Here is a 15,015-nt window from a genome sequence, read left to right as displayed (position 1 = left end):
CGTGCTCGGTCCTCCTTTTCCTGTAGTCCACAATCATCTCCTTGTCTTGGTTACGTTGAGGGATAGGTTGTTATTCTGGCACCACCCGGCCAGGCCTCTGACCTCCTCTCTATAGGCTGTCTCGTCGCTGTCGGTGTTGTCTGCAAACTTAATGATGGTGTTGGAGTCGTGCCTGGCCCTGCAGTCGTGGGTGAACAGGGAGTACAGGAGCGGACTGAGCAAGCACCCCTGAGGGGCTCCAGTGCTGAGGATCAGTGTGGCAGATGTGTTGCTACCTACCCTCACCACCTGGGGGCAGCCCGTCAGGAAGTCTAGGATCCAGTTGCAGAGGGAGGTGTTTAGTCCTAGGATCCTTAGCTTAGTGATGAGCTTTGAGGGTACTATGATGGTGAACGCTGAGCTGTAGTCAATGAATAGCATTCTCACGTAAGTGTTCCTTTTGTCCAGGTGGGAAAGGGCAGTGTGGAGTGCAATAGAGATTGCATCATCTGTGGATCTGTTTGGGCGTTATGCAAATTGGAGTGGGTCTAGGGTTTCTGGGATAATGGTGTTGATGTGAGCCATTACCAGCCTTTCAAAGCACTTCATGGCTACAGACGTGAGTGCTACAGGTCTGTAGTCATTTAGGCAGGTTGCCTTCGTGTTCTTGGGCACAGGGACTATGGTGGTCTGCTTGAAACATGTTGGTATTACAGACTCAATCAGGGACATGTTGAAAATGTCGGTGAAGACACCTGCCAGTTGGTCAGAACATCCTGGTAATCCGTCTGGCCCCGCAGCCTTGTGAATGTTGACCTGTTTAAAGGTCCTACTCACATTGGCTATGGAGAGCGTGATCACACAGTCGTCCGGAACAGCTGATGCTCTCATGCATGCCTCAGTGTTGCTTGCCTCGAAGCGAGCATAGAAGTGATTTAGATCATCTGGTAGGCTCATGTCACTGGGCAGCTCGCGGCTGGGCTTCCCTTTGTAGTCTGTAATAGTTTGCAAGCCCTGTCACATAAGACAAGCGTCGGAGCCAGTGTAGTATGATTCAATCTCAGCCCTGTATTGACGCTTTGCCTGTTTGATGGTTCGGTTCGTCGGAGGGCATAGCAGGATTTCTTGTAAGCTTCCGGGTTAGAGTCCAGCACCTTGAAAGCGGCAGCTCTACCTTTTAGCTCAGTGCGAATGTTGCCTGTAATCCATGGCTTCTGGTTGGGGTATGTACGTACAGTCACTGTGGGGACGACGTCCTCGATGCACTTATTGATAAAGCCAGTGACTGATGTGGTGTATTCCTCAATGTCATCGGAAGAATCCATGAACATGTTCCAGTCTGTGATAGCAAAACAGTCCTGTCGTTTAGCATCTGCTTCACCTGGCCACTTTTTTATAGACCGAGTCACTGTTGCTTCCTGCTTTAATTGTTGCTTGTAAGCAAGAATCAGGAGGATAGAATTGTGGTCGGATTTACCAAATGGAGGGCGAGGGAGAGCTTTGTACGCGTCTCTGTGTGTGGAGTACAGGTGATCTAGAATTTTTTTTCCTCTGGTTGCAAATTTAACATGTTGGTAGAACTGATTTAAGTTTCCCTGCATTAAAGTCTCCGGCCACTAGGAGTGCCGCCTCTGGGTGAGCGGTTTCCTGTTTGCTTATTTCAGTGTCCATGCTAGCTGGGCTAACCACAAATATAGAATTTGATATAGCATTGGATGTGCTCGTGGATGCAGAACAACTTGTGTCGTCGACACAGGACACAGGTGCAGGTGTAGTACTGCTGGTAGTAGCAGTACTACCAGTAGAGCTGGTATGTGTCTCTATGGACACGGGCCTTACTTTTTTTTAACCATTTATCAATTTTCGAGCAAACGGAATGAGCAGCAGCTACGTTTGGCTACATATGGACCGTTTGTGGAATTCCCGCGGGAGAGTAACGGTTAATGTGATTGGATGTTCATTATTTGACTAGTACCTGTATTTGACATTGTGTTGTTTTTCGCTGAACACTAGATGGTTTATTTTATTTTTGGCAGTGCAACGAGGCTACTTAACCCTTACCCTAGCCCTAACTCTAACCTTTACAAAGGGTTGTGAGACATCACCCAAATGTATAGCCCCGTTGGAAAATCGAAATGGACTGTTTGAAAATGTGAATCACATTTTTATTTGGCGTACCTCCGACGGCATTACCCCAGTTTGGGAATAGCCGCCATAGAGTATATTTTGTTAGACAATATATTGAAAAATTGGTCACACTTTATTTGGGTAGTCCATCTGCAGATGCACTACAGATGGTCATGCTATCAACATTTATCTGTTGATAAGCATCTGACTATCTGTTGATAAGCAGCTGCTTGCTAGGGTTACGGTAAGGGCTAGGGTAAGTTTTAGAATAAGTGTTAGGATAAGGGTTAAGGTTAGGGTTAGGAGATCGCTTATTGAAATTACAGATAGTCCACCTGTAGATGCTCCACAGACTATCCAAATAAAGTGTTACAGAAAAATGTGCCAAATCATAAATGGTATATTTTCAATATTCATGTTTATATTTGTCAATATTCATAAATTAATGTAAAAAATTACTAAATACTTCACATATTACAGAGCAAACGTTAAAGCTTCATATGACACCAATGTTTGCTCTGTAGCACCTACACAGATGAAACACTATGGAGTCTTAAAGGAGGCCTTGGTCATGCCAAAAGGTCATAAATATGCCAAATGATTTCTCAATTATGCTTTTAGATACAAATGTTAAATATATGTCAACAATTCTTCCGCCAAAGAACTATTCTATGGATGACATTTTGTGAAAATACTCAAAATCATTATATATTTTTTGTCTGGGTTTCATGAGGAATCACTGTGACTATGGAGAAGTGTGCGTGTGAGTGTGTGAGAGAGAGAGGATATGCTGGGGTAGGGAGTTTAATACAGAAAAGTGAAGTCCAGGCTGAAGTCCAGAATGGTGATTTGTTGTAAGTGTTTTCCTGATTTCAGCAAGAGAACAGCAGGTCTATGTGTGTGTGGAAGGCAATGCAGTGATCAGGTGAGATGGAGAGAGCTGAGCAGGAGGAGGAGGAGGGGAGATGAGGAAGTCATCCATGCAGAGAGTCTCATTTTCTCTGTTCTGTCTGGTAAATAATGAATTGCTCAACTTAAGAAGAAAATTGACCCACTTTTTTATGTGGAGTAGAAGAAGCCAGAGCTAGAGAGCTACATTAAGAGAGACAGGGTAGATTATCTCTGCAGTCTCTACATCAGAACAGAAAAACATAGACACTTTGAAATGTTCAAGCGGCCATGGACACTCCATGTACTGCTCTCTAATCCACTCTGCTTTTTAAGATGCTTCTTCACCACACAAGTCTAGATTGAGCTCCTATTGCAATATCTCCTAGCAATATCTCCTAGCCTCCGTTATGACTCACCTTAAGGCCTGTGTGTGTGTAGGTATGTGTGTGTGCCACATGTGCGTGTGTGTCTCCGTGCATGTGCGTACATGTGCTTTCCAGTGTGTGTGTGTGCTTCCTCGTATACGTGTGTGCTTGTGTGTGGCCCTTCCCCCTCCCCTAGCATGTATATTTGTGACCGGAGTGGGAGGAGGATGACAGGCTGGATCACCTAGGGAGCAGTGATGTGTCATCCATTCGCCTACAGAGACGCTTCCCAGAGGGGGAGTACAAGTCCCTTTCTCTCCCTTTCTCTCCTGCCCCCACTCCCAGGGCCTGTGTGATTCGGCTGCCCAGAGACAGAGAGAAGGCGGTATGGAGAAATGGACAAGCATCTCTCCTCATATTCCAGGAAAACGTGACAGAATGACAGAGTTTGGTCTGGAGTTCTGACTGTGCCTCCACAGCTCTGCATCATCTATCCCTCTTCAATATATGAATGTGGGATTTCAGCCTCACATCCAAGTTAGCAATACATTTTGATTATGAGTTTGAACCGAAGGGTTGGCATGCGGTGCGGGAGTCAGGGGTACAATTTGGATCCTGTATTCATTCTGATTTTGTGATTGTGCGAGTATTGTTAGAGAGCCAACAGAGTATCTATCACATACCCCATGCTCCAGGAACATCCACTCTCTAGCTTACTGGGATAAATATAACTCTGTAAGATAACTCTAAATCTAATCAAGAGGAGAGATGAGACCACCTACACACCCCCAGACCATCCAGCTACCAGGATTAGCTTCCCTGACCAATATCTCCTCCCAGGAATTACACAATTACAGTACCTCCCACTCCCTGGCCCTGCATTCTCCTGCAGGCTTGGGACGTTTTTGAAATAGGGGGTGTACTTGGAGAAGTGTTTCACTGCAGTTATATCATGTTTTATTACTCTGAGTGCTTTGCATAATTTATATTAGTAGAAGGTCTGCATGCTGGCAGCTGTATATTTAAGTGCTTGGACCTTTTTCAGTCAGCGTGCTGACTAGGCTTGGCTCTGCCACTGGAGCACTGCTGATTAGATACATTTTTACCTCAGCACCTGAAAGTGGAGAAATTAACTAGGCTTTTGATTATCATCTCTGTCATAATGAGTCGGGGGAGAGGAGTGACTTGTGACAATGTGACATAGCTCAGCAGCACGCATCTCAGCCATCTCAGTAATTGGCAGCACATCCTACAGTGTTTTCCTACAATACTGCATGGAGGCAGGTTTTGATAGTGTTGTGGTGGCAACGTGTGACCTATGACGTCAGTGGTACACTACCTTTCTAACAGGCTTGTTTGTCATTGGCACAGTGCTGCACACTGTAGCCTATCAGGTTTATCAGGCTTACCAAGACCACAACCGCAACAATGAATGAGCCTGACTGGACAATTCCCAGTGCACTATCATTAATAAATGAAGATATCATGTTGATAGGGATGTCAGGAGAGGGAGAGGGAGAGATACAGAAAGAGAGAGGGATAAATGCAGAGAGAGAGAGAGAGAGAGAGAGGGGGCGAGAGAAAGCGAGGATAGGAGAAAAGAGACATCAAGTGTGAGAAAGCAGAAAGGGGGTGGTGTGTTGGAATTGAGAGGGAGATAGATAGAGGCAGGGTTAATCATGGCCCTCAGTACAAGGCAACCAATTCCTCATGGGCCCTATTTGATATTGAGTTTTGGAGATAAGACAACAATCGTTGTTTCTCGATTTCTTTCTGTCTCTGTCCCCTCTCCCTCTTTTTCTCCACACTCTGTTTCTAGCACTCCCTCCATCACTTCTTTCTCTTGAGCCAGAGGTAGATTATTACAACGGAGCCTCAGAGAAGAAAAAGACAGTTCAAAGGCAGACCAAACACACCCTTGTAGTGAGCGGTTCATAAGGACCTTGAACCCTTTCTCCCCCTCTGGCCCAAATATTACTTCATCCACTGTGTAAACATAGGATTGTACTATTTTTATTTCTACTTTGAACCAGGGTAGGAGTTTATTGATTTGAGGTTCATTGTATTTCTGTTTTTCAAAGAGCTTTGAAGTCTGCTCCAAAAATAGAGCCTACGCAATGCTGCTTGGAATAATTTCCCCCTCAGTCTGCCGAACTGTCTGCAAGAAAAATGCTTGTTGATATACATAGACTGTATAGTATAGTATATTCTAGAATAGGCCGCAAGGGGCTGTGTATTTCTAAGTTATTCTTTCTTTCTTTACATATTTTAGAGATTTCAGTGGCAGCCGTTCTTCTAGTTTAAAAAATAAAAACTTCTAATGGGGTTAGAAAGGTTGGATTTGTATTAACAACAAACTTATTAGAGTTGAGAGAATCAGGTCATCCTGGTGTGTTTGTATTTTCTCCATCTTGGTCAGGTTGTTATTGTAAAAGAGAATGTTTTCTCAATTACTTACCTAGTTAAATAAAGGCAAAATAAATCAAATATGTTTGTGGAAGTTAGTTTTTGTTTCCTGCGATAAGTCTCTGTAGGGTAGAACAGGTGTAGTCGGTCTGTTTTCAGGCTTCAATTATCAACTCACCCTTACTGCCCCTCTCTAAAAAAACTTTAAAGTACTCCAGGCCCTCTTTTCATCTGAATAATTAATCTGTCTGTTTGTGTCTGTGTCCGTGTTTCTTGTTGTTTTATGTTTGATGGCTATTTTATGTTCTGTACCGTCTTGTGGGGTGAGCTCATAGCTGCTCCCCTTCCGGCTACACTGCTAATTCTCCTCCCCATTACCATACACATTACGACATCTGCATACTGTCCTGTCTCTCTAGGAGCTCAAAGCCCCTCTCTCAGAGGAAGGCAGGATGAACTTGGAGGGGACGATGCCTAAATGCACATCCATTTTGTCTCCCATACATGTTTCGACAAATAATGCTTGTGTATTCCTGATATCATTAACTTATCGTTCCCTTAACTGATATCCCCAATTTTATGTTTGAATGATATGACTTGAGTTCCCACATAGGTGGAAAGCTGCCGTATCTGAGAATAACTCAGGCAGAATGACTGTAATGTGGTCAGATATTGTGAAGAGTACTCCTCGGTAAACCGTAATGAATAGGCCATTCATCCCTATTGATAGCGATGGTATGTCATTTGTCCTGCTCTACCATATGGATGTAAAATAAAGTAAAAAGTTCCATAACAGACAGATGGAGAGAATAATTGGGTCAGTGAAATTAGGTTGAATAATGAAAATAAGTCAAGCCACTTGTCTGAGAGCCGTGTGGTCAAAGTATGTGTCTTGAGTTTTAGCTTCCCAAGGATGCCATCCATACTACCATGACAACCTTGTTTCTTTTCCAAGCCTAATTGCCTCTCACTCAAGAGGTCCATGCAAATCGGTATAGCACTTAACCTGTCAATCAAAGTTGAGACCTTTTTCCCCCCTTAACTTTATTCAAATCTACCCACCTACTCAAGCTGCCCAAGTCATGGTCTCTAGAGAATCTCTGTTTGACAGAGAGAAAAGCTAACCTGTTATGCTGTAATTAAAAGAAGTGGGAAACACTATTGTCTTGTGTAGAAAAATGGACACAATTTTGCTGTCCCTGCACTGGATGAACCAAGACAGTGACTCATCACATAAATGTAGACTACATTTCAGAAAAAGCTTTAGTTGTCTTGTAATGAATAGTCACTGCCTCCCAATTAAGCCTACAGTACATACTATCTGCAGGTGATGTGATTGACAAGTCCTTTCTTTCCCCTTCCTTGTCCCTACACTAGCCCACTGACCCAGCAGGGGGCTTGATACAATGACATTAAGTGACATTATGCAGCCACTTCCAACAGAGGTGCCGGGTACAGCGAGGAGGGGACTTGTCCTGACAAGGCTGAGAGAAAGAATGTGAGGGAATAATATAATAATATATTCCGGCCATGCTGAAGAGCCACATGCCTGGACTGTCAGCTGCAGAGGGACCATTATTATTTTAACCAAGAATAATACTTCAGTCTACTGGCTGGCTGAGGTCCCTGTCATTCCCAATTTAATTAGTATCTAAGCGACGGGCAAAGCAGGTTGAATAATAGAGTGAGGCACAGTCAGGAGTGCAGATGGATATTTTCATAGAGATCCCTTCTAAAGCCAGACTTGACTGCACTGCGCTGTCAATGGGACACGTGATGAATGGATAGCCAGATAGGCAGACAGACAGGTGCTCTTTATCAGTTTGCATATAAATCCCTCTGGTTCCTTTGTTGTTTTCAGAGTCATATACAGTGCATTCGGAAAGTATTCAGACTCTTTTCCATATTTTCTTACAATACAGCCATGTTCTAAAATTGATAGTTTAAAATAGTTTTTTCCCCTCATCAATCTACACACATTACCCAATAATAACAAAGCAAAAACAGGTTTAGACATTTTCACAAATGTATAAAAAAACTACTGAAATATCAAATTTACATAAGTATTCAGACCCTTTACTCAGTACTTTGTTGAAGCACCTTTGGCAGTGATTTAAGCCTTGAGTCTTGGGTATTTAACCTTTATTTAACTAGGCAAGTCAGTTAAGAACAAATTCTTATTTACAATGATGGCCTACACCGGCCAAACCCTAACCCGGACGACGCTGGGCCAATTGTGCACTGCCCTATGGGACTCCCAATCACGGCCAGTTGTGATACAGCCTGGAATTGAACCAGGGTCTGTAGTGATGCCTCTAGCACTGATATACAGTGCCTAAGACCGCTGCGCCACTCGGGAGCCCACTCAGGGGTATGACGCTACAAGCTTGACACATCTGTATTTGGGGAGTTTTTCCGTTCTTCTCTGCAGATCCTCTCAAGCTCTGTCAGGTTTGATGGGGAGCATCGCTGCACAGCTATTTTCAGGTCTCTCAAGAGATGTTCGATCAGTTTCAAGTCGAGGCTCTGGCTGGGCCATTCAAGGACATTCAGAGACTTGTCCCGAAGCCACTCCTGCGTTGTCTTGGATGTGTGCTTAGGGTCATTGTCCTGTTGGAAGGTGAACCTTCGCCCCAGTCTGAGGTCCTGAGTGCTCTGGAGCAGGTTTTCATCAAGAATCTCTCTGTACTTTGCTCCGTTCATCTTTCCCTCGATCCTGACTAGTTTGGCTTGGCGGCCAGCTCTAGGAAGAGTCTTGGTGGTTCCAAACTTCTTCCATTTAAGAATGATGGAGGCCACTCTGTTCTTGGGGACCTTCAATGCTGCAGAATTGTTTTCGTACCCTTCCCCAGATCTGTGCCTCGACACAGTTCTGTCTCGACAGGTGTGTGCCTTTCCAAATCATGTCCAATCAATTGAGTTTACCACAGGTGGACTCCAATCAAATTTCAAATAACCTGTTTTCGCTTTGTCATCATGGGGTATTGTGTGTAGATTGATGAGGGGAAAAAATTATTTAATCAATTTTAGAATAAGGCTGTAAGAAAATGTGGAAAAAGTCAAGGGGTCTGAAAACTTTCCAAATGCACTGTATACAGAATAATGTATTACTTTTCATTCATAAATAATGTATAAAAATGTGAAATGACTCTTCCGTTTTTTGTACTCTGCAGGTAATTTTTCGTAAGATCAGTGACGTGAAGAAGGAGGAGGAGGAGCGCCAGCGTCAGAAGAACGAGGTTCAGCTCACCATCCCCCAGGACCATCCAGTCAGGAAGCTTTTCCAGAAGTTCAAGCAGCAGAAGGAGCTGCAGAGGAATCAGGGGGCGTCCTCCCAGCTGGACCTGGAGAAGAACCAGCTCCAAGTGGAGCACCACCTTCACCCCATCCCCCACAGCCTGCAGCTGTCCCACTCCAGCCTGCAGCACTCCCTGCCACTCAACATCCAGCGGCCCGGGCCCAACTCCTCCCTGCAGGGGCTCCAGAACGGGGCTCCCCCTACGGGCTGCAGCAGCAGTGTGCTCACCGTGTCCCAGGTCACGCCCATGCATTCTAGTCCTGCCATGGGGGAGCCGCCTCCAGTCCGGCTCAAGTTGAGCAGCAGCCCTGCTCTGGTAAAGCCTCCTGCTGCCAGGGGCTGGGGGCGCCTCAAAAACGTGGCTGCCCCACCTCCCGTGGTCAGGAAGGAGGGACTGAACAATGTAGCTAAAGCCGTTTCTGTGGAGATGCTATCTCAGAAGGGCAGGGGTCAGGAGGCGGGGCTCAGAGGAGGAGAGGGAGAGGACAACCGCCTCCATAAGACAGACTCCTGCGACAGTGGCATCACTAAGAGTGAGCTGCGTATAGACAGGGCCGGGGAGGCCCCCCTGCCACACCCGTTCGGCCCCATCCCAGAGCAGGCCCTGCAGGCTGTGCTGCAGGAGACCCGGCTGGAGCTCCGGGGGGACCTCCAGATTCTGGGGGGCCGGCTGGGGGCCCTGGAGAAACAGGTGGCTCAGATCTTCAAACTGCTGACCTCTACAGAGAAGAGGAGGCCGTCTCTACCTCTGGCCGCCACCCCCAAAACCAAAACCAAACGTCAGGACATCTTCACTGTCTCCAGACCCGTTTCTCCTGACTTAGTGGACGATGACGGGCACATCTGAAGAGGACATAACACCACTGTTCGACGTACCTTAACATTTGCACACAAACTTTTAACTCATGTCCATCATGAGACCTTTCTTGATTGTAAATATTTCTCTATGCATGTCCAGCTGGATTCTGGCTTGCCAAAGAAACTAACAGTCTATTCAGGGGCGCAACTTTGGTTTTAGAAGTGGGGGGGACATAACCTGGCAGTGGGTCTGGGAGTACCTCTGAATTTTGGGGGGCATCTAAAGCTCATTTCCTGCATTTCTACTAGGGCTGTTCCCGATAACAAACAAATATTGGTCGATCAAGAGTAGTCTTTTATTTCGACCAATCAATTGGTTGAAATGTTTAAACATGTATTTTTACGCATATAGACTCACCCTATGTGTTCTAATAAAATCAACTAGGCTATAAGTACTGAAATTGTCTGATACTTTGAGCTGTTTGATTAAATAATTACGACACGCAAATGACTCAACAGGGAGCCAGAGATTAAGATAGCCTAACCAGAAGAAAAAATAATTTTTCCGACCCTCTTCTCGTTGCTGCTGGCCTTCGCAAATTCTGCCTTTATAGTCCTGAAGTTGCTGGTAATAGGCTACACCAGCGGTCGGCAACCTTTTCCATTTGAAGTGCAAGTTTATGATACCATTTCTACCAATCCGCGTGACTGTTATGATTTTTATATGCACATTTTCGTGGAACAGTTTCATTTAATTTATAATAGGCTTTGTATCTCAAAATCTTTGTCTGTGGTTAATCTACAGTCTATCTAAATCTAAATGAAAATGATACATATCTAAAAGTAACTTTTATTGCCATTGCCAACTATGTAAAAATAGCCTATTTAAAGCCAACACATAAAAACATTGCAGCCTGCAGGTAGAAAATATCCTGATAAAAATAAATATCCTATAAATCACATTGGCTACGCATGGCCTGTCTATCAACTGGGTCGCCTGAAACTCGCACTAGCAAACTTGAAACATTGTGTAAAATATTCTGGGCCCTCAGATTTTCCAGTGCCAGTGAGCTCGGGACAGACACAGCTGTACGCTATTTGTGCAAGGGATAAGAAGTAATTTTTTTATGTTTCCACTGGACCAGAGCATTACATTTTTCCTTTTCATGCTGAGAAAGGGAGAGAGCTGGAAATATTGTTCAAATACTTAGAGGAACTATTGTCATTATCAGTTGATTCTAAAAACAGACTTTGTTTACTTGCTGTTTGTTTGTGGTGAAGAAAAATGACTTTGAGAATCTCCACAGCCCATTAGTGGTGGTGAATTAAGAGAATCAGAAATACTATCAGACATCCCCAAGTGGGCGCATTTATAGGCCTACATTTGCTCGCAGGCCAGGTGGGTCAGAAGTTTACATACACTCAATTAGTATTTGGTAGCATTGCCTTTAAATTGTTTAACTTGGGGCAAACGTTTCGGGTAGCCTTCCACAAGTTTCCACAATAAGTTGGCTGAATTTTGGTCCATTCCTCCTGACAGAGCTGGTGTAACTGAGTCAGGTTTGTATGCCTCCTTGCTTGCACATGCTTTTTCAGTTCTGCCCACAAATTTTCTATAGGATTGAGGTCAGAGCTTTGTGATGGCCACTCCAACACCTTGACTTTGTTGTCCTTAAGCCATTTTGCCACAACTTTGGAAGTATGCTTGGGGTCATTGTCCATTTGGAAGACCCATTTGCGACCAAGCTTTAGCTTCCTGACTGATGTCTTGAGATGTTGCTTCAATATATCCACATAATTTTCCTACCTCATGATGCCATCTATTTTGTTAAGTGCACCAGTCCCTCCTGCAGCAAAGCACCCCTACAACATGATGCTGCCACCCTCGTGCTTTACAGTTGGGGTGGTGTTCTTCGGCTTGCAAGCCTCCCCCTTTTTCCTCCAAACATAACGATGGTCATTATGGCCAAACAGTTCTATTTTTGTTTCATCAGACCAGAGGACACAGAAAGTACGATCTTTGTCCCCATGTGCAGTTGCAAACCGTGGTCTGGCTTTTTTATGGCGGTTTTGGAGCAGTGGCTTCTTCCTTGCTGAGCGGCCTTTCAGGTCATGTCGATATAGGACTTGTTTTACTGTGGATATAGATACTTTTGTACCTGTTTCCTCCAGCATCTTCACAAGGTCCTTTGCTGTTGTTCTGGGATTGATTTGCACCTTCTCTCCAAAGTACGTTCATCTTTAGGAGACAGAACCCGTCTCCTTCCTGAGCGGTATGACGGCTGCATGGTCCCATGGTGTTTATAGTGGCGTACTATTGTTTGTACAGATGAACGTGGTACCATCAGGCGTTTGGAAATTGCTCCCAAGGATGAACCAGACTTGTGGAGGTCTACAATTTTTTTTCCTGAGGTCTTGGCTAATTTCTTTAGATTTTCCCATGATGTCAAGCAAGGAGGCACTGAGTTCGAAGGTAGGCCTTGAAATACATCCACAGGTACACCTCCAATTGATTCAAATTATGTCAATTAGCCTATCCGAAGCTTCTAAAGCCATGACATCATTTTCTGGAATTTTCCAAGCTGTTTAAAGGCACAGTCAATTTAGTGTATGTAAACTTCTGACCCACTGGAATTGTGATACAGTGAAATAATCTGTCTGTAAACAATTGTTGGAACAATTACTTGTGTCATGTACAAAGTAGATGTCCTAACCGACTAGCCAAAACTATAGTTTGTTAACAAGAAATTTGTGGAGTGGTTGAAAAACGAGTTTTAATGACTCCAACCTAAGTGTATGTAAACTTCCGACTTCCGACTTCAAATGTATAATGGGGAACTGAGAGACACAGCAAACAATGCACACAAAGTTATGAAACATTGAATACCCACGAAAGGGCGGGAGAGAATGCATTCTGGAGAAAGACGTGCCTTGTGCATCAGAGCCACAATCCCCATATTGTTGGACCGTATAATCCCTGCGGCCTCCTTAATGGATTAGTCCACTTGACAGGCGCAAATCAGACACGTGTCTTGTGTGCCATAATCTATTTGCTACTGCTGGACTAAAAAAAATCTCATGTTTTCAATACAGACCCCCTTTGTCATACAGTATTTCATATAAGACACCCAGACTTTATGAAAGTTGCACAGTATACACTTAATCTTGTAAGAAATCAAATATATTGATACATAACTTGACATTTCTGTCATCCATTGTGACATTGTGGGAGGATAACCAACCTTCCAATTAATGGCAATGCATTTCTTCGCTGCTATAAATGCTGAGTTTCACAGTTTCTTCTGATAACATTCTCCAGTATCAACATTTCCAAGCAAACAAAAACAGGGAGACGGGTGAATCTGTAGACATGCTGAGATAAAATAACATTCTCTGACAGAATTCAGCCAGCCTTCACAAGATCATAACATAACAAATATGTTCCCTTTTGTGTTTTACACATCCAGCAGAGGAATTACATTTCTGAGTGCTTGATATTCAGTTTCACTGGCATATCGTATGTTCTATGGATGGTCTTAAACTGCAGTTATTTATGTCTGAGATTATATGAACATGATTGGGCATTCAAACATATCTGTATCCATTCATCATCATCAATAGTGTTTCCCAGGTCTCCCTCACATTTTTGTTTTGTGTCATCAGGAAAAGCCTCTATCAAACTTTGATACAGTTTGGAAATAAACTTGAAGTTTGTCAGACTGCCTTAAAATAGTTTAAATCTTTGAAGCTTCTGGATTGTCCAGTGTTTGCTGCACAGAGAGAATAAAGTGTTGTATCTGCAAAAGTTCACATGAGCGCCGTCACAAACTGGACTTCCCTAGTTGCCTGACACAGCTGAGACCCCTGTCATCATCTGATCCTGCTAAGATGAGGCATGACAAAGAATTACCTTTGTGTACATTAATACATGATATTATCCAAGAATAGAATCAATGGTTCAATAATTTAAATGACCATTATTCCCAGATCTCAGACTGTAGTCTACCCATCAAATCAAGATGGAACTTTGTATCCATTCACTGATTGTTATAATATACTGCAAAATTCACCTGAGCTCCGTTGACTGGTCTTCCCTGGCTGTCTGATCCTGCTAAAACATGATGAGCATAGTATTGTGTAATGACTGTGCACCATGACAGTGTAGCCTGTAGTTCTGTTTATACCATGTCAGTGTGAAAAGTAGGGAATTAGCTAGGAAAACTGACAGATCAATAATGTTACATTGCTATACTGAGTCTAATAAGAACTCACATCGCACTGTCAAAAACATCAGAATATCAGTTTTCAGTTGTTTGTGTTATGCTGGTGAATGAGGACCCAAAAGCGACTTAATAGAAACAGAGTCTTTATTCCAGTCTTAAACAAAAACCGATACTCCTGGATATTATCTTAGGTAAATCCAAAACAGGAAAACTGAAATCCTCTCGTCAGTAGAGAGGAACGACTGGAGACGCGGCCACAGACTGCAGGTCGCTTCGGGAAGGCACAGGCCGTAGCTGACATAGACACCTGCTCACACGCAGCATCTGAAGAAGGCAAAAACACGACAGGGCGGAACAAGGACACAGAACAGCAAACATCAAACAAGGATCCGACAAGGACAGAAGCGGAAAACAGAGGGAGAAATAGGGACTCTAATCAGAGGGCAAAATAGGGGACAGGTGTGAAAGAGTAAATGAGGTAGTTAGGAGAATGAGGAACAGCTGGGAGCAGGAACGGAACGATAGAGAGAGAGAGCGAGAGAGGGAGAGAGGGAGGGGGAGAGAGAGGGATAGAAAGAGGGAAAGAACCTAATAAGACCAGCAGAGGGAAACGAATAGAAGGGAAGCACAGGGACAAGACATGATAATCAATGACAAAACATGACAGTACCCCCCCACTCACCGAGCGCCTCCTGGCGCACTCGAGGAGGAACCCTGGCGGCAACGGAGGAAATCATCAATCAACGAACGGTCCAGCACGTCCCGAGATGGAACCCAACTCCTCTCCTCAGGACCGTAACCCTCCCAATCCACTAAGTACTGGTGACCACGTCCCCGAGAACGCATGTCCATGATCTTCCGTACCTTGTAAATAGGTGCGCCCTCGACAAGGACGGGGGGGGGGGAGGGAAGACGAACGGGGGCGCGA

At 44.2% G+C, this 15,015-nt stretch overlaps 1 protein-coding gene across 1 annotated transcript in view; it reads left to right on the top strand.

Moving 5' to 3' along the window:
- The window catches only part of kcnh5b (potassium voltage-gated channel, subfamily H (eag-related), member 5b), a 102,006-nt gene extending 87,638 nt beyond the window's left edge, over positions 1–14,368 (top strand). The window contains exon 11 of the mRNA XM_071365885.1: positions 8,942–14,368. Coding sequence (XP_071221986.1) covers positions 8,942–9,913 — 972 coding nt within the window. The 3' untranslated portion in view covers positions 9,914–14,368. The remainder of the gene's footprint in view (positions 1–8,941) is intronic.
- Positions 14,369–15,015: the final 647 nt, after the last annotated feature.

The sequence above is a fragment of the Salvelinus alpinus genome, chromosome 25 (assembly GCF_045679555.1).
Source record: "Salvelinus alpinus chromosome 25, SLU_Salpinus.1, whole genome shotgun sequence".
Taxonomy (NCBI): domain Eukaryota; kingdom Metazoa; phylum Chordata; class Actinopteri; order Salmoniformes; family Salmonidae; genus Salvelinus; species Salvelinus alpinus.
Note: the sequence above shows the minus strand (reverse complement) of the source record. Positions and strands in the feature narration are given on the sequence as shown.